The 26,528-nt window shown below is 37.7% G+C and overlaps 2 protein-coding genes across 2 annotated transcripts in view; one reads left to right on the top strand and one right to left on the bottom strand.

Moving 5' to 3' along the window:
* The first annotated feature begins 4,283 nt into the window (after positions 1-4,283).
* On the top strand, positions 4,284-17,610 carry SAP18 (Sin3A associated protein 18). The gene is made up of 4 exons (XM_077158836.1): positions 4,284-4,446; positions 4,644-4,753; positions 16,996-17,118; positions 17,384-17,610. The coding sequence occupies exons 1-4, from the start codon at positions 4,318-4,320 to the stop codon at positions 17,538-17,540; spliced, it is 519 nt and encodes a 172-aa protein (XP_077014951.1). The 5' UTR covers positions 4,284-4,317; the 3' UTR covers positions 17,541-17,610.
* A 5,753-nt stretch (positions 17,611-23,363) lies between these two features.
* The window catches only part of SKA3 (spindle and kinetochore associated complex subunit 3), a 36,194-nt gene continuing 33,029 nt past the window's right edge, over positions 23,364-26,528 (bottom strand). The window contains exons 7-9 of the mRNA XM_077158824.1: positions 26,154-26,357; positions 24,721-24,851; positions 23,364-23,614 (exon numbers count right to left, since the gene is read on the bottom strand). Coding sequence (XP_077014939.1) covers positions 24,723-24,851; positions 26,154-26,357 — 333 coding nt within the window. The 3' untranslated portion in view covers positions 23,364-23,614; positions 24,721-24,722. The remainder of the gene's footprint in view (positions 23,615-24,720; positions 24,852-26,153; positions 26,358-26,528) is intronic.

Consider the following 26,528-nt stretch of genomic DNA (forward strand, 5'->3'; position numbering starts at 1 on the left):
ATCCACTGGTTTGAGAAACTGAAATTTTAAGATTTTCTAAAAGATATTTTTTTCTCCACTCTGAGTTGTGTAACTCACTGCACACACCAACCTTCTCTGAAGACTGGTTACTGGAGAGATTGGGCTTCTCTGTCAGATAGCAAGGCACAGGATGCTATCTGCTGGTCCTTCTCTCCCAGGTTTCATTGTTTCAGTCCTGGCTTCTCCATCTGTGGATGGAGAATTTATATATACACAATGGAAGGAAAAGAGAAAAGTAAAGGGCCAGGAAGAATATTTGAGGAGATAACTGTGGAAAATTCCCAACTTTTATAAAAGACATAAATATGCAAATCAAAGAAGCCCAATAGAATAATCCAAACAGACCCACATCAAGATGCACACTAATCAGACTGTCAAATGCCAAAGAAGGAGAGACTCCTGAAAGCAGAAAGAGAAAAGTGATTTGCCATATACAAGGGAATCCAAATAAGACTAAGTGCTAACTACTGGTTAGGCACCATGGAGGTGAGAAGGCAGTTGTACAATATATTTAAGATTCTGAAAGGAAAAAATTGCCAGCCAAGAATTTTTTATCCAGCAATGGTGTCCTTCAAAAGTGAGGGAGAGTTTAAAATATTCATAGATAAACAAAACTGAGAGAATGTGTTAACAAGGAACGTACCCTACAAGAAATACTAAAGGGAATTCTGATGGGTGAATAAAAAAGGTTGAAGAGAGAGTTTGGGAGGATATTATAGAAATGACGATTATGAGTAAAGGCAACTGAAAGGATAAAAAGAGGGGAAAATATTAGATCTGACAAATAAAAGCCAAAGGATAAAAGGGTTGAGTTAAGGCTGGCTTTTACAGTAGTAACATTGAAATTACTGAAATAGCAAAAAAATGCAAATTGGCAGAATGAATGAAAATCTGATCCATCTATATGCTGTTTACAAGAGACTCATTTTAAACCTAAAGATAGAAATAGATTGAAAGTGAACAGATAGGAAAAGATATTCCATGTAAGCAATAACAACAACAACAACAAAAACAAAAATAAAAGTTTGTGTAGCTATATGTGTTAATTAGGGTTCTCTAGAGAAACAGAACCATCAGGAGAGATCCGTAAATATGAGATCTATAAAGTTGTTTCATGCAACGGTGGGAATGGAAGAGCCCAAAAACCGTAGGGCAGGCTGTGAAGCTGGCGTCTTTATTTATTTATTTATTAAAAAAAATTAAGAACAAACAAGCAAAAACATTAACATATCATTCTGTTCTACATAATCAGTAATTCTCAATATCATCACATAGTTGCATATTCATCATTTCTTAAAACATTTGTATCAATTCAGAAAAAAATAAAAAGACAATAGAAAAAGAAATAAAATGATAACAGAGAAAAGAAAAAAAATTATACATACCATACCCCGTACCCCTCACTTTCATTTATCACTAGCATTTCAAACTGAATTTATTTTAACATTTGTTCTCCCTATTATTTATTTTTATGCCATATGTTCTACTCATCTGTTGACAAGATAGATAAAAGGAGCATCACACACAAGGTTTTCACAATCACACAGTCTCATTGTGAAAGCTATATCATTATACAATCATCATCATCAAGAAACATGGCTACTGGAACACAACTCTACATTTTCAGGCAGTTCTCTCCAGCCTCTCCACTACATCTTGAACAACAAGGTGATATCTACTTAATGCGTAAGAATAACCTCCAGGATAACCTCTCGACTCTGTTTGGAATCTCTCAGCCATTGACACTTTATTTTTTGTCTCATTTCTGTCTTCCCCCTTTTGGTCGAGAAGGTTTTCTCAATCCCTTGATGCTAAGTCTCAGCTCATTCCAGGATCCCACGTTGCCAGGAATGTCCACACCCCTGGGAGTTATGTCCCACATAGACAGTGGGAGGGTGGTGAGTTTGCTTGTTGTGTTGGCTGGAGAGTGAGGCCACATCTGAGCAACAAAAGAGGCTCTCTTGGGGGTGACTCTTAGGTCTAAATTTTAAGTAGACTTTGTGGGGTTAAGTTTCCTATGAACAAACTCCAAGACTGGGGGCTCAGCCTACAGCTTTGGTTGTCCACACTGCTTGTGAGAATATCAAGAATTCAACTTCGGGAAGTTGAATTTCTCCCCCTTCTCACCATTCCCCAAAGGGGACTTCACAAATACTTTTCCACTCACTGATCAAATCACTCTGGGAGACATTGGGGCTTCATTCTGGACAAACCAACAAAATCTCATGTCCTACCCAAGATTCCAAGTACTTATGGTGTTCAATCAAGCTATCTACATGTTATATTAGGAAATGCACTAGTCAAAATATAAATTTGGTACCGAATAAATATTTTTTGCTTTAGTCTCACACATAAGGTGAAATTTTAAAATATTAATTACCATCTATTTTCAGCACCCTGCAGTAATGATATTCCTTTGTTCTTCCTCATGCGCAGACATTTTAAAAATTTGTACATTTAGTCACTATTATTATACACTCCAGGCATTCCTAGCTTATACCATCTCAATCTTTATCGTCTTTCTTTCTTTCTGATTCCATTTATGCCCCCAGCCCTCCTCCCTCTATCATTCTCACATGTAGCTTCATTCAGTGTTTTAACATAATTATATTACAGTTAGGTAGTATTGTGCTGCCCATTTCTGAGTGTTTGTATTCAGTCCTGTTGCACAGTCTGTATCCCTTCAAGCTGGCATCTTTGATGAAGAGTCTGGACAAAATCCACAGGAAAGGCTCGCTGGTTGAAGAAGCAGTGAAAAAGTCTCTCTTCTTCTTCAGTCTTCAAGCGATTGGATTATCTCTTCGGGGGAGACACACCTTAGTTGATTGCAGATGTAATCAGCCACAGATGCAATCAACTGACTGATGACTTAATACACCAACCTTCCTGTTTATCAACCAGCAACAAAATATCCTTGCAGCAATGGTCAGGCTTGCCCCACCCGACAACCGGACTTAATCATTCGTCCACGTTGACACCAGAACTTAACCATTACACTATACTAGTATCAAACAAAATAGATTTTAAATGCAAAATGTTATGAGAGACAAAGGACACTATATATTAATAAAATGGGTAATTCTCCAAGAAGGAATAACAATCATAAATATTTATGCACCTAATCAAGTTGCTCCAAAGTACATAAGACAAACACTGACAAAAGTGAAGGGAGTAATAGAGGTCTTTACAATGATAGTGGGAGATTTCAACACACCAACTCTCTCCAATAGACAGAACTTCTAAACAGAGGATCCATAAGGAATACAGAACCTAAAGTGGGTGTACCAGCTTACATTCCTACCAGCAGTCTGGACTACATTATTATCAACAGTTGGTATTGACAGATTTTCCATTTTTGTCACTCTGTGGGTGTAGTTTGTTTAAAACAAAACAATTACTGGACATTTAATGCATTCCCTGAATACAATATATCTGAGTACCTGCTTTGTTTATTGGACATTTGGATTTCTTCATTTTTAAAGCATCTTTCAATTATTTTACCCATTTTCCTGCTGAGCTTTTTTCTTTAGAAATTGTATGTGCTAGATACTAGCTATTATCAATGATGTGTCACTGATATCCTCTCATTCCATGGTTTATGCTTTTCTGGTTTTTTTTTTTTTGGTGTATTTTGGAGGTTAAATTCCTTTTAAATTTTATTCTAATCAAATTAATCTATTTTTTAGGACTAGTGCTTTTAAAATCACATATCCCTATACAAAGGTCATGAAGAAATTTTAGTACGTTATCTCCAAAAAGTCTCAGTTTCACCTTTCAAAGATTAAGGTTTTTTTATCCATCATAAATTTTTGTGTGTGTGTACGGTATTGGAAGAGTCAGTTCATTTTTCACCCCCAATATGGACCACTAACTGGTCACCACCATTTACTGAAAGGACGTTCCTTCCTTGCCTCTGCTTTGCGGCGCCTCTTGTGTCAGATCTCAGGGTCCATATACGTGTTTCGTTCCCATCTCTTTCTTTCATAAGAAGGAAGATAAAGGAATGTTTTTGCTTATCCACTGCAGCGAGTATACACTAACCTGTCTTAACATTCTTAAGCATTCTGTGTTCCTTAAGCTTTTCTTGATTACGTGTGAACCGCCGCTTAAACTTAACCGCCTCAGAACCAAGAACCAGTCGCTAGCGAACCTCTGCCCATGAGAGGCCACACGCAGGCACGCCCTGGCCCCGCCCCACGTTTCCCAGAAGGACGTGCGCTTGCGCAGGGACGTCCACCCCCGCCCCCGGCTCGCTATAAAATCTGCGCGCTTCTCCTCGCGAGAGACTCCGTGCTCATGCTGGCCGCGGGGGTCGGAGGTCAGAGCGAGCGTCTTGCGGGCCGTAGGAGGAAGATGGCGGTGGAGTCGCGCGTTACCCAGGAGGAAATTAAGAAGGAACCCGAGAAGCCGATCGACCGGGAGAAGGTGAAGGCCCAGCGCCCCTGGGTCTGGAGGAGGGATCCCGGAGAGGGAGTAGGGACTGGGAGCCCGCGGGGCGGAGGGCGGCGGCCTGTGTGCGCTCAGCCCCGGGGCTTGCGTTTTTGGAGAGGTTTGGAAGGTTATCTCGGGCTCGCATCCGCCTTCTCTAACTTATGTCCTCTTTTTCCTCCTCTTTTTGCCAGACATGCCCGCTGCTGCTCCGGGTCTTCACCACCAATAACGGCCGCCACCACCGTATGGATGAGTTCTCCCGCGGAAACGTGCCCTCCAGCGAGCTTCAGATCTACACTTGGTGAGGGCGCCGCGCGACGGGGGTGGTAATGCGGCTTAAGGACCCTTGTCGGGCCCCTGCAGCATTTAACTAATTTCCTTTCCTAGTGCTGAGCTAGTCTCCTTGATTTCAACCTCTCCCCGCCACTTGGGGCCTTCGAAGACAGCTCTCGGAAAGTTAGACGTTTTAGCTGTTAGGAAGAAGGGGATTTTGCCCATTTTCTGTAATTAATTATGAAGCTGGTGGTTACGAATTTTTTCTGATTCTAATTTTGGACAGATCCAAGATTGCTGTCAATATATGCCTCCCTGGTTCAAAAATGATGTGTAAATATTTACAATGTGGTGGGTCTTGTAGATGATACTAGAATAACACGGTAAGGGGGAGTGATGCTTTTTGAATTTGTCATCCACCAAGTGCATTTCTGTGTAATATTAAGCTTTGAGTGCCATATCATCAAAAAAAAAAAAATCACCAACAGAAAACAAGAGACTTCTGATTCAGAGCCTAGTGGAAAACTTTAGGTATGTGTGTCTAGTGAATCTTTATCTCTTGTGTAATTTTCCTGTTCCTACGTCTATGTCCATCACATAATGTAAGTTTGTCTTTAGTGGTGCATGTACCTCCTTGGTTTGATGCTATAGTTACTTATTTGTGACAGTGAAAGGTATATAAATGAAAACTGTAAATCCAGTTTACAAGAACTGAGTCCTTTGAAGATTGTAACCTTATTTGTCTTCTTGGAGTGCTTGTTGTGTTTATGTAGTGGTATAATTCTAGTACACAAAGGGTACTAGATCAATTTCACAAAGGGTAAAAGTTCCAGAAAGGTTGATTTAACCTATAAGGAAGAATGGTTCAGTCATGGATTGATGAAAACTTGTTCAGAGGTTAAATTATATATTGTTTCCCAACTAGAGTTCCTACTGTTTGCCAGGTGCTATTCTTAGACCCTGGAGGAATAAAGTAAAGAAGGTACTGCCCCTGCTTATACTGAGCACAGTTTAGTGGAGGAAGCAGATGAATATGTGAAATATCATGCAAGATTTTAGGGTTAAGATGGCAGGTGAGGTTTTAACCACAAACCTACTCCCAATCATGAAAAAATTATAACAAAAAATCCTATCCCAAATTCATACACTGCAAAACTTGGAAAAAGTATGCATCAAAATGATGAAAACAAAGATTTTGAAGAATGGATGGTTAGTATGGGGACAACCCAGAACCTTGACCCATTCCTAGAAGAGAAGAGAGGAGATTAGTTAACATTTCTTGAGAATTCTCATAAACATTCTCCAATTTGGAGAAACAAACTGACAAACTAAAGTAGGCAGCCTTTAGAAAAGTTAGGGAAGGCCAAAAGAGTTCAGCAGAGACAGATTGAGTTTACCAAATTACCTGAGACTGGGTGGAGTTTGGGGGAGCAAGCCAGATGCCACAGAAATAGAATGCATCCTGCATCTGGGAGGTCATTAAACAAGTTATTGGAAGAGAGTTCTCTAAGTCACTGTATCAATCAGGTTTCAAGCATAGAAACAAAACCAGCAGTAGGGGCTGGTTTGGCAGGTCCAAAATTCATAGAGTAGGTTGTCAAGAATGGCAGTCAGGGGCACAAGCTGAAGCTGCTGGCTCTGGCTCTGCTCTGAAGGCTTTCAACTAATTGAATCAGGTCTACCCAGATTATGTAGAACAATTCAGTTGAATGGATAGCATAAGTTAACTGATTATGGATTTAATCATATCTACAGAATAACTCACGGCAACACCTAGATTAGTGTTTGAATAACTGGGGATTATAGTTTAGCTGACTGGGTACATAAAATGCATTCTCCACCCCTTGTCAATTTGGCACCCGGTATTTCCTTAAACCATACTTAATCTCCAACTAAAGACAAAAGTCAAACTTTTGTCTAACATGATAGAACAATCCTGTGTATAAAAAGCACACTTCTCATTTCCTCAGAGAGGGTGCAAAGTCCTTGGGTGATGTTAACTCTTCTCCTTTGATATCTTGTAACTTAAATATATGAGATAAAGTTAACTATAATTAATGCATTTTATGTTAGATGATAAGGGATGAGAGGGAAGAAAATAAGACTTTTTGGTTGATACGGTCATAACAAAATAAAAACTATTCATAATTATTATAGTCATTATAACATGGTTGTAGTTACTATTAACTACCTTCTTCCACTACCCATTCTGTATTCCCTCAGCACTTCAGCTGGTTGTGGCTTTTTGCCTGGTAGGGTGATCGCTGAAGGTGTGTTTCATTAGCAGTCCAGTTTGATCTGGGTTATAGTTTTCCGTTGACTTTAACCATTGGACATGGGAGTTGTAAGAAATGTCTTCAGAGATCTCTCCTGTATTCCAGACATGCACTTCCTTACCTCATTTGTGTGGTAGCAATGTGATTTTCCCTTGGCAATCAGGATTACTCACCCCAGCCATTACAGTAACCACATTTATTGTCTGTTCGTTCAAATGCATGAGGGGCCTAGAGTGTTCAGATGGCAGTCTCACCTTCCAGTCAGTTAAATCATTGTTGAGTCTCTGGTGGAAGCATTCCTACTTTTGAAACTAAGACCTCTAGAAGAGCACAACCTAAGGTTGTGGAGACAGGGCACAAACTGCTTCTGGTAGACTTTACTAACAGAAATAGAGAAAAAAATCACTTGCCAGAGTGATTTATAGTTGCATACCAGGTACCAGGGGATGTTAATTCGATTGAGCAGAGAAACCACACCTGGAACAGAAACTGCAATTGTAGTCACAGTCTGATTAAGTTTATGATAATCCACAGAAATTTATTTCCATCTATTTTCTGTTCAGGCCAATAAGGTAAGTCGAATGGGAACATGGTGAAGTTCACCTTCTCTGCAGTCTGTCCAGGCATGTGATAATGATTTTGTTTACTATTTTTGTAGGTAGAAACTTCCCCTTGGCCTTCCCTACCATAATAACCTTCATTCCACAGGTCAGTGATCCAGTGTAGGGATTTTGCCAGTTGCTGAGTATGTTTTAACTTTGCTTTCTGGAACAGTAACCACTGGATGGGTTCAGGGATGTACTGGATCCAGTGTGAGATGAATCTGAGCTAAAATTCCATTGATCACCATATGCCCCTACTCTACCTTGTGGAGTACAGTTGGGTTTCCAGGACTTAGTGTCATTTTAGAGCCAGTGTCTCTTTGTTCAGTGCACAGTCATCCTAGTAAAAGGTCATAGGTTCCTTTGGGGAAGACTGGGAGGAAGAATAATAGTATCCATTTTTGGTGATGTGGTAGGTTGCTTTCCCAAAGAGAGCCGTCCCTCCTCTTCGTTGAAGGATTCTGGGTCTGAGTCTCAAGTCTGAGAATTGATTGAGGGGCCTTGACTCTGTTTTGTGGATACATGTTAGACATTTACTGTTTACCCTTCCGCTTATACAGATCAAGTAAGAATTTAGGAAATTTCCCATCTGTTTCTTTTCTGGGGATCCCATGATCAACTAGCCAGTGCCATAGATGTCTGTGAATCAGACTGTTCTGATTATTGCTTTGGCCTCACTGTCCATTATGGTAACCACACCCACCTTTTCTTTGGTGATGATGTGCCACCAGTTGGATTCAGTTGTCCTCATTGCATTTAAGGATCCCAGTTCAGTGGCAGCAGTTCTGTAATTTCTGATGTACAGAAAAAAGCTACCTTAGAACTCTTAAAGCATCCCATCACAAGTTTTATTTCTCACTGTCATGGTGAAAGATGTATTGTCTGGATTCTCCTGGGGTGGGTGAGCAGGTCTTATGTGAGAATCCACTCTAAATATCCTAGTCTCCCTGAACCTTTGTATGTCTTCCTTAGAGGAAGCAGTAGTTTAGGCCACCTTTGGTCAATGTTTCAGCCAGCCAATCAACCAGATTTTTCCACGCTTGTTTTAGTTTTTTAGGGCTGGCTGCCATAACACATTACCACAAACTGACAGGCTTAAAATAACAAATTTTTTGTCTTATAGCTGTGGAGGTTAGAAGTCTGAAATCAAGCTGTAAGCAGGGCCATGTGTTCCTTGAAGGCTCTAGGAGAGCTGCTTCCTGGCTTTCTTGCCTCTTACTTTCTTGTGGTTACTGACCATCCTTGGCGTTCTTTGGCTTGTGGCAGCATAACTCCAATCTTTGCCTCCAATGTCACATGGCCATCTTTTCCCTATGTGTCTCCACCTTCACAAGGCGTTCTGTCTGTGTTCAGATTTCCCTCTTATAATGATATCAATTATATTGGATTAGGGTGCATTCTAATCTAGTATAACTTGTATTGACTAATTACATCTGCAAAGACCCTGTTTACAGTCAAGGTCACATTTCTAGGTCCTTGGGTTTAGGACTTCATATCTTTTTCAGGGGCACAGTTCAAATCAGAACAGCTCTTTCTAGCCCTTCAAGGCTTCACATTGAATCCAGAATTTGCTTAGTGGAATCATTTCAGTAAATTAGCTGTTTCAATTTTATATTCCTTCCATCAGGTCCCATTTCCACAAACATTCCCCAGCTTTTTGTCTGTGTGAATTGGAAAAATCATGCAGTTCTTTGAATATATAGCATGTTTCTTCCTGAGTTACACCTTATACGTCATGTTTTAAGGCCTCTGGGACTCGAGTCTGGTTATAGGTCTAGAAGCAAAGAGGGGTAGTGGGGGTAGATCAAGATTTGTGAGGGGTGAATCAGCAGTGTCTTGTAAACAAGACCTTAGGGGAGGCTGTTACATGTTCCTTAGGAAAGCAGAGCTAACCTCTGAGAGAGATGAAAGGGCTGCTGTTTATGGCATAGGAAAATCAGAATTTAGGGGTTTGATGTCCATGACTTTATTGGGATCTGCCCAACTGTCCCCATCAGTTTTCAGGGTCCCATTCCTTCCCAATTGGTGTGAGATTAGGAATTCAGTTTTTTCTTATACTTCAGCTCCACATAGTATTCAGCTCACAAAAGCTGAAGCTGAAAATTTGAAGCCTTGAACCCATCCAACTCTTCCCCCACTCTCCAGTGTAAGTAGGAGCAATCCCCATTATACTCCTTGGTTTGACTAAATGTCTCAAGGTAGTGCATGGTCATCCAGAAGCTTATCTTTTGTAAGTGTTTGGAAATAGTCATTAGAATCTTTAATCAATTTAGAGAATTAATTCCAGAAAACCCAGCACCAATTGATCCTTATGCTTCTGTTCCTAGAGAACCACTTCTGGTACCAAGATCTGTATCAGGGTTCAACCAGAGAACCAAAACCTGTGGGACATATATATCAAGAAATTTGTTGTAAGGCATTTGCATACGTGGTTTTCGGGACTGGCTAGGGTAAGCCCTAACTCTGTAGGGCAACCAGTCTGGAACTTTATTCTGGTCCGCAGGCAGAATTTCATTAGGGAAGCTTCAACTCTGTTCCTAAGCCCTTTCACCTGATTGAAACAGGCCCACCCAGATTATTTAGTCTACTCTCCCTCACTTTAAGTTAACTGATTATGGACTTTAATCACATCTACAGTATCGCTCACAGAAGCACTTAGTATTTGTTTAGTGTTTGAATATTTTGGGGATTTGGCTTAGCCAAGTTGACATGTCAGGCTGATCATCGCAGTCACCCAGCAAAGATTTAACCCTATTGGAGCTCTCCTTGCGTTCTCTTCCCATGTCCTCAGCTATGGACTGGTGGTTAGGAAGTGATAGTTGGTCCTCAGCTGGTCTGAAGGGACAGGTCTCAGAAGGTTGGAAGCTGTGCAAGACTCAACAACTGTTAGAACTGAGAAAAGTTCCTCAAGCTATTTATGAGTGGGATGACAATATGGAAAGGTTTTTTTGAAGGGAGAAAGAAATCTGAACATAATTATACGTTGTGTACTAGGGAGTAATTGAGTTAGAATAATTAACATCAGAATATCAGCCAAAAATAAAGTTACCTGTAAGATAAGAAAAAAAAATCAGTCTGGCTTCAGACTTCATGTCAACATTGGAGATCAGTGGGACAAATTTAAAATAACCAGGGTAATTATTGTTGGAGAATATAATATTAACTCTGACAAAGTAAAAACAAGCTACAAAATTAGAAGGTGAGAGTAGGGTGATAATGTGAATCTTTATCTGAAATTTTATACTACTTTCAGTTTTGCTTTGATTTTTTTAATGTTAAAATTCAAGTAAAATTAAATTTAAGAAAATATGTACAGCCTTTAAACCATGAATTGTATGTGTTTAGTGTCTGTAGTCTCGACATGTATGTTTGGTTAATACATAAAAATATGTTTAAAGTGATGTGTTAAATTGTTTCTATATGGAGATTTGGGGTATAATTTATTGAATTCTTGCATATGGCTTTTTTTTCTTCTAAATAATGAGCAGGCGTCATTTATACAAAATATCATCTTAAAAAAACAATGGCAGTTAATGGTTAAAGGAGAGATTGAAATAAAGCAGTGAAGGTGAGGATGGGGAGAGATACATGGAAAGAGGAAATGATGGCCTGTGTCTTAGTTTGAAAGCTGCTGGAATGCAGTATACCAGAACTAGAATGGTTTTTTTAAAGGGAATTTAATAAGTTACAAGTTTACAGTTCTAAGGAAGTGAAAATGTCCAAATTAAGACAACAACAAGAGGTTACCTTCACCCAAGGCTGATGGGTTTAGAACACCTCTGTCAACTGGGAAGTCACATGGCTGGCATCTTCTGGTCTCTTGGTCCTGAATTTCGTTACTTGCAGCCTCTGTTCCTGTGGGGATTTCTCACTTTGCTTCTCTGGGGCTGTCCTTCATCTCTTGGCTTCCTTTGCCTCTCATCATGTTCTGGCTTGCTTACCATCTCTTGGTGATGTCTGCTGGGCTCCAGGCATCTCCAGACATCCGTGTTTTGTTCTCCATGTGTCCGCATCTGTGTCAGCTCTGCTGTGGAGTTTGTGTGGGCTCTGAGGCTTCTGTCATTTCTGACTCTCTCCAAAACGTTTCCTCTTTTAAAGAATCCCAGTAAACTAATCAAGACCCATCTGGAATGGGTAGAGTCACATCCCCATCTAATCAAAAGATCACATCCACAATTGGATGTGTCACATCTCCATGGAGATAATTTAATGAAAGTTTCCAATTTATAGTATTGAATCAGGATTAAAACATGGGTTTTCTGGGGGTATGTAATATTTTCAAGCAGCACAGTCTGGATACCTGAGTGGCTGATTATATTTTTGATGGAACTCGGGGGAAGACTGTTTAGTTCTTTAATGGAGATATTGAGAAAGATTTGGTTGCAGTAGAGAATGGAAGATGATTTCATCCTGGATATTTTTACAGTTGTGTAGTTGATGCTGTGGGTTTACTTAAGAATGATACGATGAGAGTTTATAAACAGGCGTGGAGTTAAGTTAAAAGACCTTTTTGATATTAGGTTACTTGGTGTTATAATTTGGAATTACTGTTCCTCACTGGTGCTGAAGTGTCCTTGTGTCATTTTATAGCACTCTACAGACAATGCTGTTTGTTTGTTTTTAATTGTGAAATATAACATACATGTAAAAACAATGAATTTCCAAGTATATTATAAGAAGTAGTTATAGAACAGATATTAAAGTTTGGTATGGGTTATAGTTCCACAATTTCAGGTTTTTACTTTAGCTGCTGCAAGACATTGAAGACTAAAAGGAAATACCAATATAATGATGATTCAGTAGTCATACTCATTTGTTAAATCCTAACTTCTCTGTTTTCACTCCTCCTTCTGCTTTGATCCTTCTAATCTTTAGGGATACTTGGGTTATGCACGTTCTAACTTTCCTCAGGTTGAGAAGGAGTGTGGACAGTGTGGGATAGGGGGATGGTTGATGTTCTTCTGGCACCTCTGGGTTTCAGGACTTACCTGGCCTGGGAACCATCTGAAGGTTTTAAGTTACTGAACAGTCAACTTAGTGCATGCAACTTTTGTAAAATCTCAGATAGAGCCCTTGGTATATTTTAGGGTTAACAGGAATGATATTGATTGGGGATTTGCAAATCGTAGCAATTAAGCTCTATGTAGGGGAAGCTTGTACAAGGGTAGCCTTCAGAATAGCCTCTCGACTCTATTTGAACTCTCTTAGCCACTGATAATCTTCTTTTGTTACATTTACAGACAGTGCTGTTTTAAGTTGCAAACCATCCACGTCATTTTCCCAGTTCTCATTTAAGAACACAGTATAAAAATTTACACTTAATATTATTTCCAAGTTGCTCATATATATTTTATTTTTTTATTTAACATGGGCGGGCCATGGTGGCTCAGCAGGCAAGAATGCTTGCCTGCCGTGCCAGAGGACCCGGATGCTTATATATATTATAAAATATTTTTTTCTGGATTGTGGTATATTAACTCAAAGATTTGTGTTAAGTTCTAGGTTCAGATATTTGCAGGGAACTGATGGCAGCAAGATGATGAAATGAGACTCACCTGATGAATAATCCCTCCCTTAGACAAAGTGAAAAGTAGGCTGTCAGAGTCAACCTTCCCAAAACTTGAGAAGACTTTTGGGGCTAAAGAGCAACCTAAAAAATGCTGATTTGGGACAAGTTTGCATGTCTGGGCCCCTCTCTGTCTTTTGGGTCTGCACAGCTGTTTATGTGATCCATGGCTGCAACTTGGTAGCCCATGTGTATTCAGGGTTAAGCGTTGGTGCATCTAAAAGAAAATGTTGGGTGTCTGGTATGTTGGCCCCAACTCGCTCTAATGAAGACTGACTTGGCATGTGGGTCCGGGTCCCCTAACCTGGTAGTTACCTCGGGTGGAAAAATGGTGCTAAAAGGGGGAGTGGAACTGCAGAGCAGACTGAAGCACAAAGAGGACAGAAACTGAGGTAACAATAGCTACCTGGGGTAAAAAACTGTGATTGAGACAAAGAGCATGCCCAGGGCCCCAGGAATTAAAATTGGAGTGAGACACTCCTTTTTTGGAAGGGAAATTGTCACACATACTAGGAAATTCATGAAAGCTGCTTGTGCCAGTGCATGATGCGGGCTCAGAGAGACCTGAGTAAGAGCCTAGTGCTTCACCACAGGCTTTTGTATAGGTTCAGTATGGACTGAACTAAGCACTGAAGAAGAGCCTCAATACAGAGCCAGTCCACAGTACAATCCTAGCTTAGGAAGAGAATCTGATTCCCAGAGTTAGCACATCAAAATATTCAAATGCCTCTACTTCACCCAGAAAACTGGGCATACAAAGAAATGGTGGCCATTCGAAGGAATAAAATAAAACAACAGAGGAAGCATAGACATTGGAACTAATAAATTACATTAATTTAACTCTTCTAAAGAAACGCAGGTAACGGAAAACATGGACATTGAAACATGGAAAACATTGAGACCTAAAGGAAATCAAGAAGACTATGCATGAACAGAAGGAGGAATTAGAAGAATTAAAAAGGAATTAAACAACTTTTGGACATGAAAAAAACACAGTAAATTAGACTCCCACCTCAAACCATATACAAAAATTAACTTTCAGTGGGTTAAGGACCTAAACATAAGAGTTAAAACCATAAAATCCTTAGAAGAAAACGTAGGGGAGAAGCTATAAGCTTGAATTTGGCAGTGATTTCTTAAATATGACACCAAAAACATGAGCAACAAAAGAAAAAATAGAGTTCATCAAAATTAAAAACTTTTGATTAGTAGGTTGATGTTCGGCTTGTATTTACAGGTATTGCAATTCAGGTGGGGTGTTTGTGACATGGCACTGAGGGATGATGGCTTGTATTTGACTCCTAGGACCAACTGTGGGTTGAGCCTAATCTTTAAAGGTCCCCAGATGTTAGTACATTTTCTGAGAAGTATTTCGAGACTGTACATTTAATTCCATGCCTTCTTTTAAACCCTTTCTATTTGGTGAAATGAAATCCTTGACTTCTTCGCAAGTTCTGTCTCCACTTTCCCTTCTGAGAAAATGTTATATCTGTTCCTCCTTTTGAATATCAATTTAATCAGCCCTTGTTTTGTTATACTTTGTACTCAGAATTGTTCAATAATTCTTCAGTACTGTAAAGGTAATCATTTTAGAATCCTTAAGTACTCAAGTGCCTCCACAATCTTCAGTCCCCACCCAGCTTACAGTATTCATTTATCCATCCATTCATTCATTCAGCAAACCTTTATTGAATATCTATTAAGTGTCAGACACTATACAGTGCTGAGAGTGGTAACACAGACAGACATGGTCCCTGTCCTCATGGTGGAGAAAATGGAACGTTAAACAGGCAGTGATCATGCAGTGTAAAATGCTGTTTGAGAGCTACAAGAGAGCATAGGAGGGATATGTCACCCACATTCTGAGGCTAAGGGACACTTTCAGGATGAAGAGTTATCTAGGTTGAACTATGAACTATGGATAGGAGTTAGCAGGTGAAAGACAAGGGACAAGTTTTTTGGTGATGAGAGGTGAGAGAGCATGGAACACTGGGTAATAGAAAGAATTGAGTGTGGCCAGAGGGTAGAGTGGGGTAGGGGTAGAAAGACTAGAGCCAGACACCGCTGAACTTGAGAGTCTAGTGAGTTAGGATTTTCTTCTAATGTCAGTGAGGAACCAGGGGATGAAACTGTTAAGATTTGCATTTTTAAAAGATTGCTCTGATTTGGCCTTAATTTTGTTTAAAATTTTAGAGGTGATTGAAGTGCTGCTGTGAAAAGAAATGTACTGTAGATTATTTCTGTAATATTAAGTTTTTATGGTTACAAAAATATATTATTCTGGTTGCCTTGAGGAGAGTGAACAGAAGGGACAAGGTAAAGAGCCAGGAAACCCAAGTAGGAGGTTGCTGTTCAGACAGATGATGATGGTGTGAAGCAGTGGTGTGGCAGAGAGAGGACGAGATGTGGACAGATTAATGATATTTAGATGTCTGTGACAGCTGGGCTGATCCTAGATATATCAGTGACATATTTTACAAATATAAATTTATGTATTTGATATTTTAATATTTGATATATTTGGTGTTTTTTAATATCAAGTAGAAAGGCAGTCTACAGAATGGGAGAAATATTAATTATACACCTGAAAAGGATTTAATATCCATAATATATAAAAACTACTGTAACTCAACAACAAAAAGACAACCCAATTTAAAAATGGTCAAAGGACCTGAATAGACAATTCTCCAAAGAAGATAAATACATGAAAAGATGTTTATCATCATTTGTCATCAAGGAAATGCAAAGCAGAATCACAGTGAGATTCCACTTCAGACCCATTAGGAGGTTTATGAAAAAAAAAATCACAAGTATTGGCAAGGATGTGGAGAATTTGAAGCCTATGTATTGTTGGTGGGATTGTAAAATGGCACAGCCACTCAGGTAATCAGTTTGGTGACTGAGAAAGCTGACCATTGTATTACCATGTGACTGGCAATCCCATTTTTTGGTATAACCCCCCAAATAATTGAAACAAACAAACAAACCCAAAAGACAAATATTGGATGACCTCACTTATATGAAATACCTTGAATAAACAAATTCATAGAGACAGATCTTAGAGTACAGCTTACCAGGGGCTGGGGGCTTGAGGGGAACTGGGAGTTACTGCCTAATGGCTACACAGTTTCTGCTTGAGGTGATGAAAATTTGGATAATGTATGTTGGTGATAGTAGCACCAGTGTAATACCACTGAGATTTAGATTTGAAAATGGTAAAAATTAGAAGTTTTGAGTTGCGTATGTATATATATGTTACTATATAAAAAGATCAAAATATAAATATTTTCAGAGGAAGAAACTGTCAAGGTGAAATGAACTTGTGTTTTTGTCTTGAAACATTTTCATATTTCACTGGCGTTTAGGTTCCATCTATTGTGAAACTAAGTCTCCATCTAAAAAAGAAAAAAAACTGCATGTTTATGAAAATGCTTCCTTTACATGAATTCTAAGACATATTCCAGTTTGAGACAGTGTTAAAATGAGAGAAAGTATTTGTCTTGGATAAAATGAAGTACAATTATATTAAGTATTTGAATTAATCTGGATTAGTTACTAGACTATAAGGTGTTACACACCAGTAGAAAATATATATGCTGAAGTCCCTTTAACATTAAGCATAGCCTTTAAATCAGAATTTCAAACAGAGAAGCTGGTAAGAGAAGTATTTGGGGCTAAATAGTATTTTTAATTCCTTTAAGATGAAATCCTGGCTGTTTCTAATGGAAGTCACAATTTAGGTACATGTTATTAACTCATTGTATGTCGGCGTCATTGATTTTATTGCTGATTAAATCAAATATGCCTTTTTTTTTTTAATATTTAGGATGGATGCAACCTTGAAAGAACTGACTAGTTTAGTAAAAGAAGTTTACCCAGAAGCCAGAAAGAAGGGTACACACTTCAACTTTGCTATTGTTTTTACTGATCTTAAAAGACCTGGCTATCGGTAGGTAACTTTTATTTTAACTCCTATCATCTCATTTTTTTGGTTTGTTTTAACTGATAGGGATAAAACATCCTTAATGAATCTGTTTAGTGGGACAATACAGATTTATTTTATCTTACTATCTAGTCTGGATATTAGCACTTAGATATTTGAATTCTTCTGTGTGAAGGAGATGGAGCAAATCCATTCCCTTATTCACTTTGTTAGATAGATGCTACATTATAGTGATTTCTGATTCTTTAATGTCTGGTTTCCTTTCCTACAGAGTAAAGGAGATTGGCAGCACCATGTCTGGCAGGAAGGGGACTGATGATTCCATGACCCTGCAGTCGCAGAAGTTCCAAATAGGAGATTATTTGGACATAGCAATCACCCCTCCAAATCGGGCACCACCTCCTTCTGGGCGCATGAGACCATATTAAATGTTTATTTACTATTTCTTGAATGTATTTTCAGTCAGTGATGTAAAATAAAATTACATTCTTTTCCTGATTATTGCCATTAAGCCTTTAAACTGTTAAGCACATCGTAATGCATCTATTTAGCTTCAATTTGACTGTGCTATGGTGTGAATATTAATAGAAGGTCCATATTATTTCAAGCTCTTCTGTAAAATATGAAAAAAAGTGCTCTTAGCATTCTCTGTAAAACTGTATTGTTAAATATATGTGTCTAATAAGCCTGAGTCTGAAAGTTAATGGAGAAATGGAAATACGGTTTAATCTAATGAATATTTGGGGTTTTGTGCTAAGTAATGGGAGGATGTGTATAAGTCCCAGCACAACCAGAAAGCCAGGGGATTGTATTAAATTACACACTATGGCATTGACTACTGTAGGCAGTTAGAAAGGACCAGTGTGTGTGTGAACGAGGTATAGCAACAGACATCTCAGGATAGTGTAATCTTTGGCAAACTGAAGAGCTGTATGAGTAGATTGGCCTGTCTTGGACCTCAGGTTATGGTGACAGAAAAAGGTTAGAGGAAAATGGGTATCATGAGGGCTTTATACATTTTAAAAGGGAAAATAAGGCATTTTGAAGGCAGGAATCAGCGTAGAGAAATCAAGGCTAAGAATCTGGGGTAAGGGTTGAAAGATCTGAAAATAGAGGCAGGGATGAAGGATCATTTTAATTTAAGACCATGTGGGAAGAGCCAGGGATGAGGCTAGGTTGAGTAAGGAGGGGATATCCACACATCCTGCTATTGCTGGGGCCTAGTGTACATTTAAATCTTGAGAGTGCATAAACTAAAACTATCTGATTTGAGAGGGATATATTTTAGTGGTTAAGACCACTGAGTGGGGCTAAAATTTGAAATCCTTAAGTACTGTACTACTTGTGCTGCAAAGTTGGACAAGTTATTTAAATCAGTTCTGTTTAAAATTTTTTTCCTATAATTTGTAAAATAGAAATAGTAGCCCATAGGGTTATGAAGATTAGATAATTGTAAAGGGCTTAGGATAGTGCTTATTAGCCATAAGTTGGAGTTTAGTCAAAATTGAACTATATCTTCTATAGCACTATTACATCTTGTTTTAAAGTTTCTAAAGAGATGGCAGTATGTAATAGGTAGAATCTAATAGTAATTCCTCAGGAGAGCCTAATTAAATAGTACTGTAGTCTATTAAAATTACAAAATCAAAATGTGTGTTACAAAATGCAAAACAGTATATACTAGCAGTAATAATCCAAGTAAAATTTTATTAGTTTTATCTTGTACATACAAAAGCAGCCATTTAATATCGGATGATTTTGTGGAATTGCTATCTGTTGCGAAGGAAGTTAACAAATGGCAGAGACAAGCAAGCATGGACTTGTCTACCCTCTAGTTTTCCCCAAGCCCTTAGATTAATTTATTCCTTCATGTAAGGGACACTTGAGTTATAAGCCACAAAATTAATTTGAACCTAATTTTTGAAAAGCCATGATTACCTTCATATTTGTAGGGAAAACTGGATGTATTGTACAGATCAGAAGGTAGAACTAAATGACCTCTCAGCCAATTTTTCATATGTTGTGAACCCTTAATAAGGGTTTTATAATTTGATATTATCTTCCCACTAGCTTAAAATAAAGTGGTTTGGCTGATTTACTGAATTCCATCCTTTGCTTGGTTCTAACATGTAGTTTTTCTTTTTAAAAGTTTCAATCTCCCACCAAAAGTACATTTATAAAGTGCCTAATGAATTTATTGTATATAAAGCTAAGATTCAAGACTGCATTTTGTCCTGATTTACCTCTTACTGTGGTTAAGTATGGCTTTGGGTAGCTGTGCTGTTTCCTTAAATACAAAATAGAAACGGTCATGGTGGCCCCATGCTAAGTGCTTTAGTATTTACCCTGACTTCTTCACTTGCTCAAAGTATTTTCCCTTTTGGAAACTGAATTATATAGCAGGTGGTATTTCCTGTATCTGTTCAGTTTTCTTATGATGTATATTAAGTTGGTATTTCCATTTATTTACCAGATCTTCAATAGGCAGTCTGAAAGTTGTTTATACCTAAATTTTAGTCATTAAGTACAAAAAGATATTGACACTGTTATACCCATAACACTCATTGGCTCAGGTAATGTTTTAGATACATTTGTGCATGTGTGTGTGTATGACAGAGAGATTAAACTGTGGCTAGTTTTAAAATTCTCTGAAGTACTCTTGTTTAATAAAAACTGAACTTGGCCTAATTTTCTTTTTATTCCAAACAAATTTCAAACTTTTTTTGTGAAACCAAAAAAGGCCACCCCTAAAACCCAATAGTGTATTATGCTATAATTTGAGTGCTTAAGTGTGCCAGATACTGTGCTAAGCTTTACCATGCATTATCACATTTAACCTTCAATTGAGATAAAGCTACTGTAAAGTTCCCACTTACAGATGAGATTTAGTCCTAGGTTGGTAACAGATTGAAGCCTAGGCTAACATCTCAAGGTTGGAGCATATCAACCTATGTAGCCCACAACAGGATTAGTGGACACAATCTGTTTCCCAAAATAGTGTTTTCATGGTTTCTTTTATTTTCAACTCACTGCACTCTGGCTTCCACCCACATTGTTCCACTGAAACTTCGCCTCTGCAGTTAAAAATTTCTGCCAAAGTAGAGTCATTCAGAGTACATGGACCTGTTTTATTCAGATTTTATGTAAATCTTAAAAAGGGATATGGTTGTGGTTTACAATATTAGTGTGCTAAGAGCAGCCAAATGAGGTTTACTTGTTCTGATTTGTATTAAATTGCTTACTGTTTTTGCCAGTAGCTATTAATTTTTTGTAGTCTGCAGTGGGATAAGTTTTAAGAAAGTATGTTTTTTTCTTGGACTAACTCACTGGACATCTTTTATGAAGACCAGGTCTTGGGGGAGGAAGCAAAACCTAAAAAACAATTTGAATACTAAATGCTTTACTAAAATATAATTTCAATAGGTACAAATCATTAGCCTGGGACTGTTAGGGAGAATTTACTTTAGAAAGGTATTGTAATTGCATACCTACCTCTTGAAATGGTGCTTAGTGGTGTGCCTGCTATATACTGAATGTCAATAAAAATTGTTAGCTACTAAAATAGAAGGCATTTCCTTCCCTCAGTTTGTGCCTTGGGCTAGTAGGTCAACCCTGTCCCAACTCCTAAGAAAAATTCAGATAGGATTTGATGAAATAAAAGCAACTTCATTGTGAATGAAGGAAACCTCAAGGGATTTTTAAAATCTGTAAATTCTGAAGGTGGTATTGGAACCTGTCAGAGAATTTGCAGTATTCCTGATCACTCTAACTCAACTCATACTTTTTGGTATTTTGCCAGGGAGTCAAATATATATAATCTGTGCCTATCTTATGACTCAGGTGTACCATGCTGGGTGGAAAAAGAAAGATATGTCGGATACAGAAACAGATTTTTCCTCAGAAAGTCTTAGACTTTAGTAGGGAGGAAAGAAGGTGAAAATACTGATAATAAAGAGATGGACTAAGGGTCTTGAGAAAGATACAGGTAAACTGCTACTAGGGAGAGTACTATATGATAGGATAATGAAAGGTTTCCTATTTCAGGTAGCATTTGAGCTTGCCCAGTTCTTGAGAGGTTGGATTTAGAACTCATAATCAAAAGAGCACTTATTTACTAATTTTGGCCAGTATTAAGGGTAAGGACATGTGAATGTCCTTATTACCTTATTACCGTATGGCAATAATTTAGGAGAGAACTGGGTTAGTGGCAAAGAAGAGAGAAGGGGAAGGAACATGTCCCAGAGACCATCAGTAGGGCTTGCTAGCCAGCAAGATTTGAGGTGAAAAATGGGGCATGGGAGAGGAAAGAGTTAATCATTAAGGCAGCAATTTCCTCATCTGAAAAACTGGGATATACCTACCTCTTAAGTTATTCTAAAAATAAAATGAGTTAATAAATGCAAAGCATTGAGAACTGTGCCTAGCACAAGTATAGTAAGATTTCAATAACATGTACTATCAATTCATTTAATATTTTAGGTTGCTAGGTACCAATGTGATGAACAAAGTAAGCACTCATTGAGCTTACTGTCCAGTGGAGAGAAAAACATTAAGTAAATACACACCCAAATAAATACTTCAATTACAAATTCTACCAAGTGTCATTAAGGAAGAGAAAATAGGGTGCTGAGAAGGAATGAAGAGGGAGGACCTCCTAGGCTGGGGCACAGAAGACTTCACTTGTGGATTTAAATACATATATTTTATGGTAAAGGTGAAAAGTTGATACAAATTTTGGGAATTGTTAACATACATAGGTTGACTAGAGCTTTACCTTGAAAAATAAATATTTTTAAAACAATTTCATATTTAACAAAATTAAATTATAACTACCCACTCCTAGAACAAAGAATAAATTAAGTGGTTAATTCGTTTTGATGACAATTTTCTGACAAAGTTATGAGCATAAATATGACTCCACTTTGGCTTTCAAAGAACCATCATAAACAAGGGTATTCTTTACTGCACCAAATTTCCCAAAGTCCAATCTTTGAAGCACCCTGTCATGATACTTATTGTTTCTCCTCAAATTTTAACAGGTCTTCTATTAATTTCCTATTGGTTACAATTTGAAAAGTTCTGTAACAGCACATTCATGAACTTATAATTGGATAAAAATACTTTCCCAATTATACTTAAATCAGAAGGATCTTAGGCTTGATCTAAAAGGGCAATCTGAAGCTACCAGGTAGCTTTAAGGATACATAGTATTCCACCTCTTATGGCCACAGCTGAGTGTCCAAGGAAGGGCATCAGACCCTAGATGAGTCACTCAGAACCTTTCCCCACTGAATTTGCAACCAGAGGGAATGAGGCTCAGTCTCTTGTCAAGCTGGTGTGAGTGAACCTGGGAGATGCCAGCCATGTGGTAAAAGAGTGAAATACACAAAAAAGCTGGAAGGAACAACAACAAAAAACATACATTATGATGGCACATGAATATCTGATTACAACTGACTGAGACTATCATAGTTTGGTTATCTGAGTCTGTAAACGCCTTTCTTCGAAATCAGTTTAAGCTGTGTTTTTATCATTTGCAAAAACAACAGTCTTAAAAAGATTTTAGTTTTGTTGAAATAAAAGGTGTAAAAGACACTGAGATAGTTATGAGAATAGACAAGAGGCAGACAGAGCTGGAATTGGCCCAGCTGTAGCAGACAGTAATAACCTAGCCATAAAAAGGTCATGTGTGCTTAACTGGGCCTTGTTCTGCTTTCTGATATAACTTAAACTATTCTGTTAGACTAAGCAAGGTGAATTTTAAATCAAAAAGTAATAATCCTTAAAAGCTGAATGAGATTTCAACAAGAACAAGGCTAAACTAAATCAAAACTTATCAAAATGCATGTTATTACTTGAATGCCTCTGTGACTGATTTTTTTTCATTTTAAATATAAACGTTTTTGTGAAAAAAAAATGCATGTTATGACATTTCTATATTCTCCCTTTAATGAATTGGTTTTTTTTTGGGGGGGGTGTGCATGGTCTGGGAATCAAACCGGGGTCTCCCACATGAAAGGCGAGTGTTCTACCACTGAACCACCCGTGCACCCAAAATGAGTTGTTTTTTAAAAGAAGAGTGGTAGAGGAATGTGATTAAGAAAATAAGCCCAATTCTGGCTTCATCTCATTCAGTTTATACAGTAGATGGATCCACTAGAATTTCTGCAAATACAAACAGATACAAATAAAAAAATACTAATTAAATATAGTGAAAAGCCATCCATAAAACTGACGACACAACATTGTTGCCATGTAATTTTTTTTTTATTCCAGTCAATGAGAATCCAGGCCAAACATTTATTTGTTGTTGTGTTTTCCACTGTATTACTATATATATATATATTTTTTGTTTAATTGTGAAATACATACGTACAAAACAATAAATTTCAAAATACATTATAAGAAGTAGTTATAGAACAGATTTTAAAGTTTGGTTTGGGTTACATATGGGTTCCATAATTTCAGGTTTTTCCTTTTAGCTGCTCCAAGACACTGGAGACTAAAAAGAAATATCAACATAATGATTCAGTAGTCATACACATTTGTTAAATCCTAACTTCTCAGTTTTTACTCCTTCTTCTCCTTTGATCCTTCTCCCAATCTTTAGAGATATTTGGGTTATGCCCATTCTAACTTTTTTCATGTTGAAAAGGGGTGTTGACAATATGGGATAGCAGGATAGAACTGGTTGATGTTCTTGGAGATTCTGGCACATCTGGCCTGGGAACCATCTGAAGGTTTTAAGTTACTAAAAAGTAAATTTAGTGCATACAACTGCTGCGGGACCTCAGATAGCGCCCTTGGTGTTGTTCTGGGTTAACAGGAATGGTGTTGGTTGGGGTTTGGCAAACCGTAGCAGTTAACGATATCTAGCTGAGGCTTGTGCAAGCCAGAATAGCCTCTCGACCCTATATGAACTCTCTTAGCCACTGATACCTTATTTTGTTACTTTTCTTTTCTCCCTTTTGATCAGGAAGGTGTAGTTGATCCCATGGTGCCAGGGCCAGCCTCATCCCTGGGAGTCGGGTCCCAGATTGCCAAGGAGACTCGCACTGCATTTCCCATGTAGCAGGGAGGGTAATGATTTCACTTGTGGAACTGGGCTTAGAGAGAAGCCACATCTGACTAACAAAAGAGGTTCTCTGGAAGTAACTCTTAGGTATAATTATAGGTGGGCTGCTTAGCTTCTCTGCTCCAGAAATAAGTTTCACAAGAGCAAGCCTCAAAATCAGGGGCTTGGCCTCTTAACTTGGAAGGCTCTAGTGTTTGAGAGAGTTTCAGGGATTTCCCAGGTGGGAAATTTTAATAGTTCCATATTTTTTTCTCCAATGCCTCAAAGATTTTTGTAGCCCTGTAATTTTACACTTATAAAGTAGTTGAGAATAGATTCCAAATGATATAATCAAATTTGGTAATCTGGAAGGCTGAGATACAGGGATCACACATTCTATATAAAAAATTATGGTAGGTTATACCATAGGTTAGGTTATTTACCTAAGCTGGCAAAGGTAAATTAAATGAAGTTCTGCTAAAAGTAAAATGTTAACTTTTAAATGTCTGCCTCAAATAACACAAGTACTTTCTTTAGAATGGTACCATACTCACTTTTACCAGTTTTCTTTGTCATAAACATCTTGGATGTTGTGTCCTTTATGTTTAGTAAGAAAGACTTTGCTGGGTGGTACTGCTTTCACTGCTACTGGAGTAGCTAGGTTTGAATTGTATTTTGACAAAATCTGAAACAAAAAGCAAATCTCTTTTTATCAGGTTATATGGATAATATAAAATAAAACTGGAAGGTGTTAGAAAAATTTCAAGAAAATCCATGAAAAAATTGAAGATACAGGTTATATACAAACACTAATTTTTTAGCTGTTCTTACATTCAATGAAGAAAAAAATGGAGATATTAGAAATTTAACTAGCTATTGATAGCTTTCTAAAATGCACTCTAACTAAGGTTAAGTAGCAATGCATCCCAGAGAACAAGTTAAGCCTTTAGAAAGATGTTTGGTAAAATACATACAGAAAAGATCCAAAATAAATGCTCAAAAGAAAGACTGTCAGCTGTAAAGATTAAGAATCTGAAATACCAGCAATATTTTTTTCATGCACAAAAAAAGTGATACATTAAATTCAAGATTTATTTTCTTTCACTTAAAATAAGGAGAAAAAAGTCAACCAAGGGGAAGCAGAAACTTTATACAACTCCTTATCAAGAGAGAAGATGCTCCTACCATACCTAATTTATTATAACTCCCAGGAATGCAGAAAACACAGAAAGAGAAGGATAACAAGGACTTCACTGGTATCTTAGAATGAGTTCATATTAATGGCATCTGGTATTTCCCCAAGTGGCTTCATCTTTCTCATGGCTGTCCATGAGCTAGAAGAATCCCTAGAACTGTTATCAAGAATTTTACTTGCCTAACCAATAATTTCAAAACACCACAACTTAGATTAAAAGGGAAACTCAAAGAATCAGACTAGTTATTTGGTAGATTGGCAGTTACAAATCAGTAGTAGACTAGTGGTAAATGATGTAACAAAGAGTCAGAGAGTCTAAGAACATGAATCAGTGTTCTCAAACTGTGGTCCAAAAAAGTCTGAAGTTCAAGAAACACCTCTGTAAGTTTTCTTGATCCCTCATTCTGAAGTTTAGGTAAATAACATTCCTCATGTTGCTAGTAACACCCCCAATGGAACAATTCTCAGCATGGCAACTACAGTTGAACATATATTAGAAATGTTGTAAGAAATATATATATATGTTTCAGAACATGAAGTTAAAGGTAAAGAGAAAATACTGCATGAGGTAAAATATCACTAAAAATATAACATTATTAACGTGTACTTAGCACAGACGAGCCTTACCCAGGTGGTTTCAGAAGGGCCTACCAGAATTCAGAATTCTTCTCGATATCCAAACCAGCACATTAGCCAGATGGTAAATAAAACAGTTTATATGTAGTTTCAGTTCTTTAATATAAATATCTATTTTTGAAAAGGATATATTAGAAAATAGCCTGGAATAATAACCTGAAGAATATCTTCTGGAATTGTAGTTACTTCTGGAGGTGTAGGTGTTCTGAGCAGATTCTCATAAGAAGAAATCTTAGGAGAAGAGGGATCCACAAGATTTTCAAAACACTCCTCTGAATTTAAAACTAATGAAGTACAATCTTTCATTTCCAAATCATTTGATGAACTGTTTGTTTTTGATAATGGATAATTTGTGGATACCTATTGAATAAAAATAAATCATTATATTATGCTGGTATAAATACTCTAGCAAATAAAAATACACCTTCAATTGCTAGTTGGGTTGGGGTTTTTAAATAGGTCCAAAAACGATATCCTTCTTCCTTGATAAAGTTTTAAACAAAACTGAGAAATCAAAGAAATAGCATATGG

Source organism: Tamandua tetradactyla, chromosome 4 (assembly GCF_023851605.1).
Source record: "Tamandua tetradactyla isolate mTamTet1 chromosome 4, mTamTet1.pri, whole genome shotgun sequence".
Taxonomy (NCBI): Eukaryota; Metazoa; Chordata; class Mammalia; order Pilosa; family Myrmecophagidae; genus Tamandua; species Tamandua tetradactyla.

Coding starts and splice junctions, on each gene's coding strand:
- SAP18 (XM_077158836.1), top strand. CDS start 4,318: ATGCTGGCCGCGGGGGTCGGAGGTCAGAGCGAGCGTCTTGCGGGCCGT. Junction 4,447..4,643: donor AGCCGATCGACCGGGAGAAG/GTGAAGGCCCAG, acceptor TCTTTTTGCCAG/ACATGCCCGCTGCTGCTCCG. Junction 17,119..17,383: donor CTTAAAAGACCTGGCTATCG/GTAGGTAACTTT, acceptor CCTTTCCTACAG/AGTAAAGGAGATTGGCAGCA.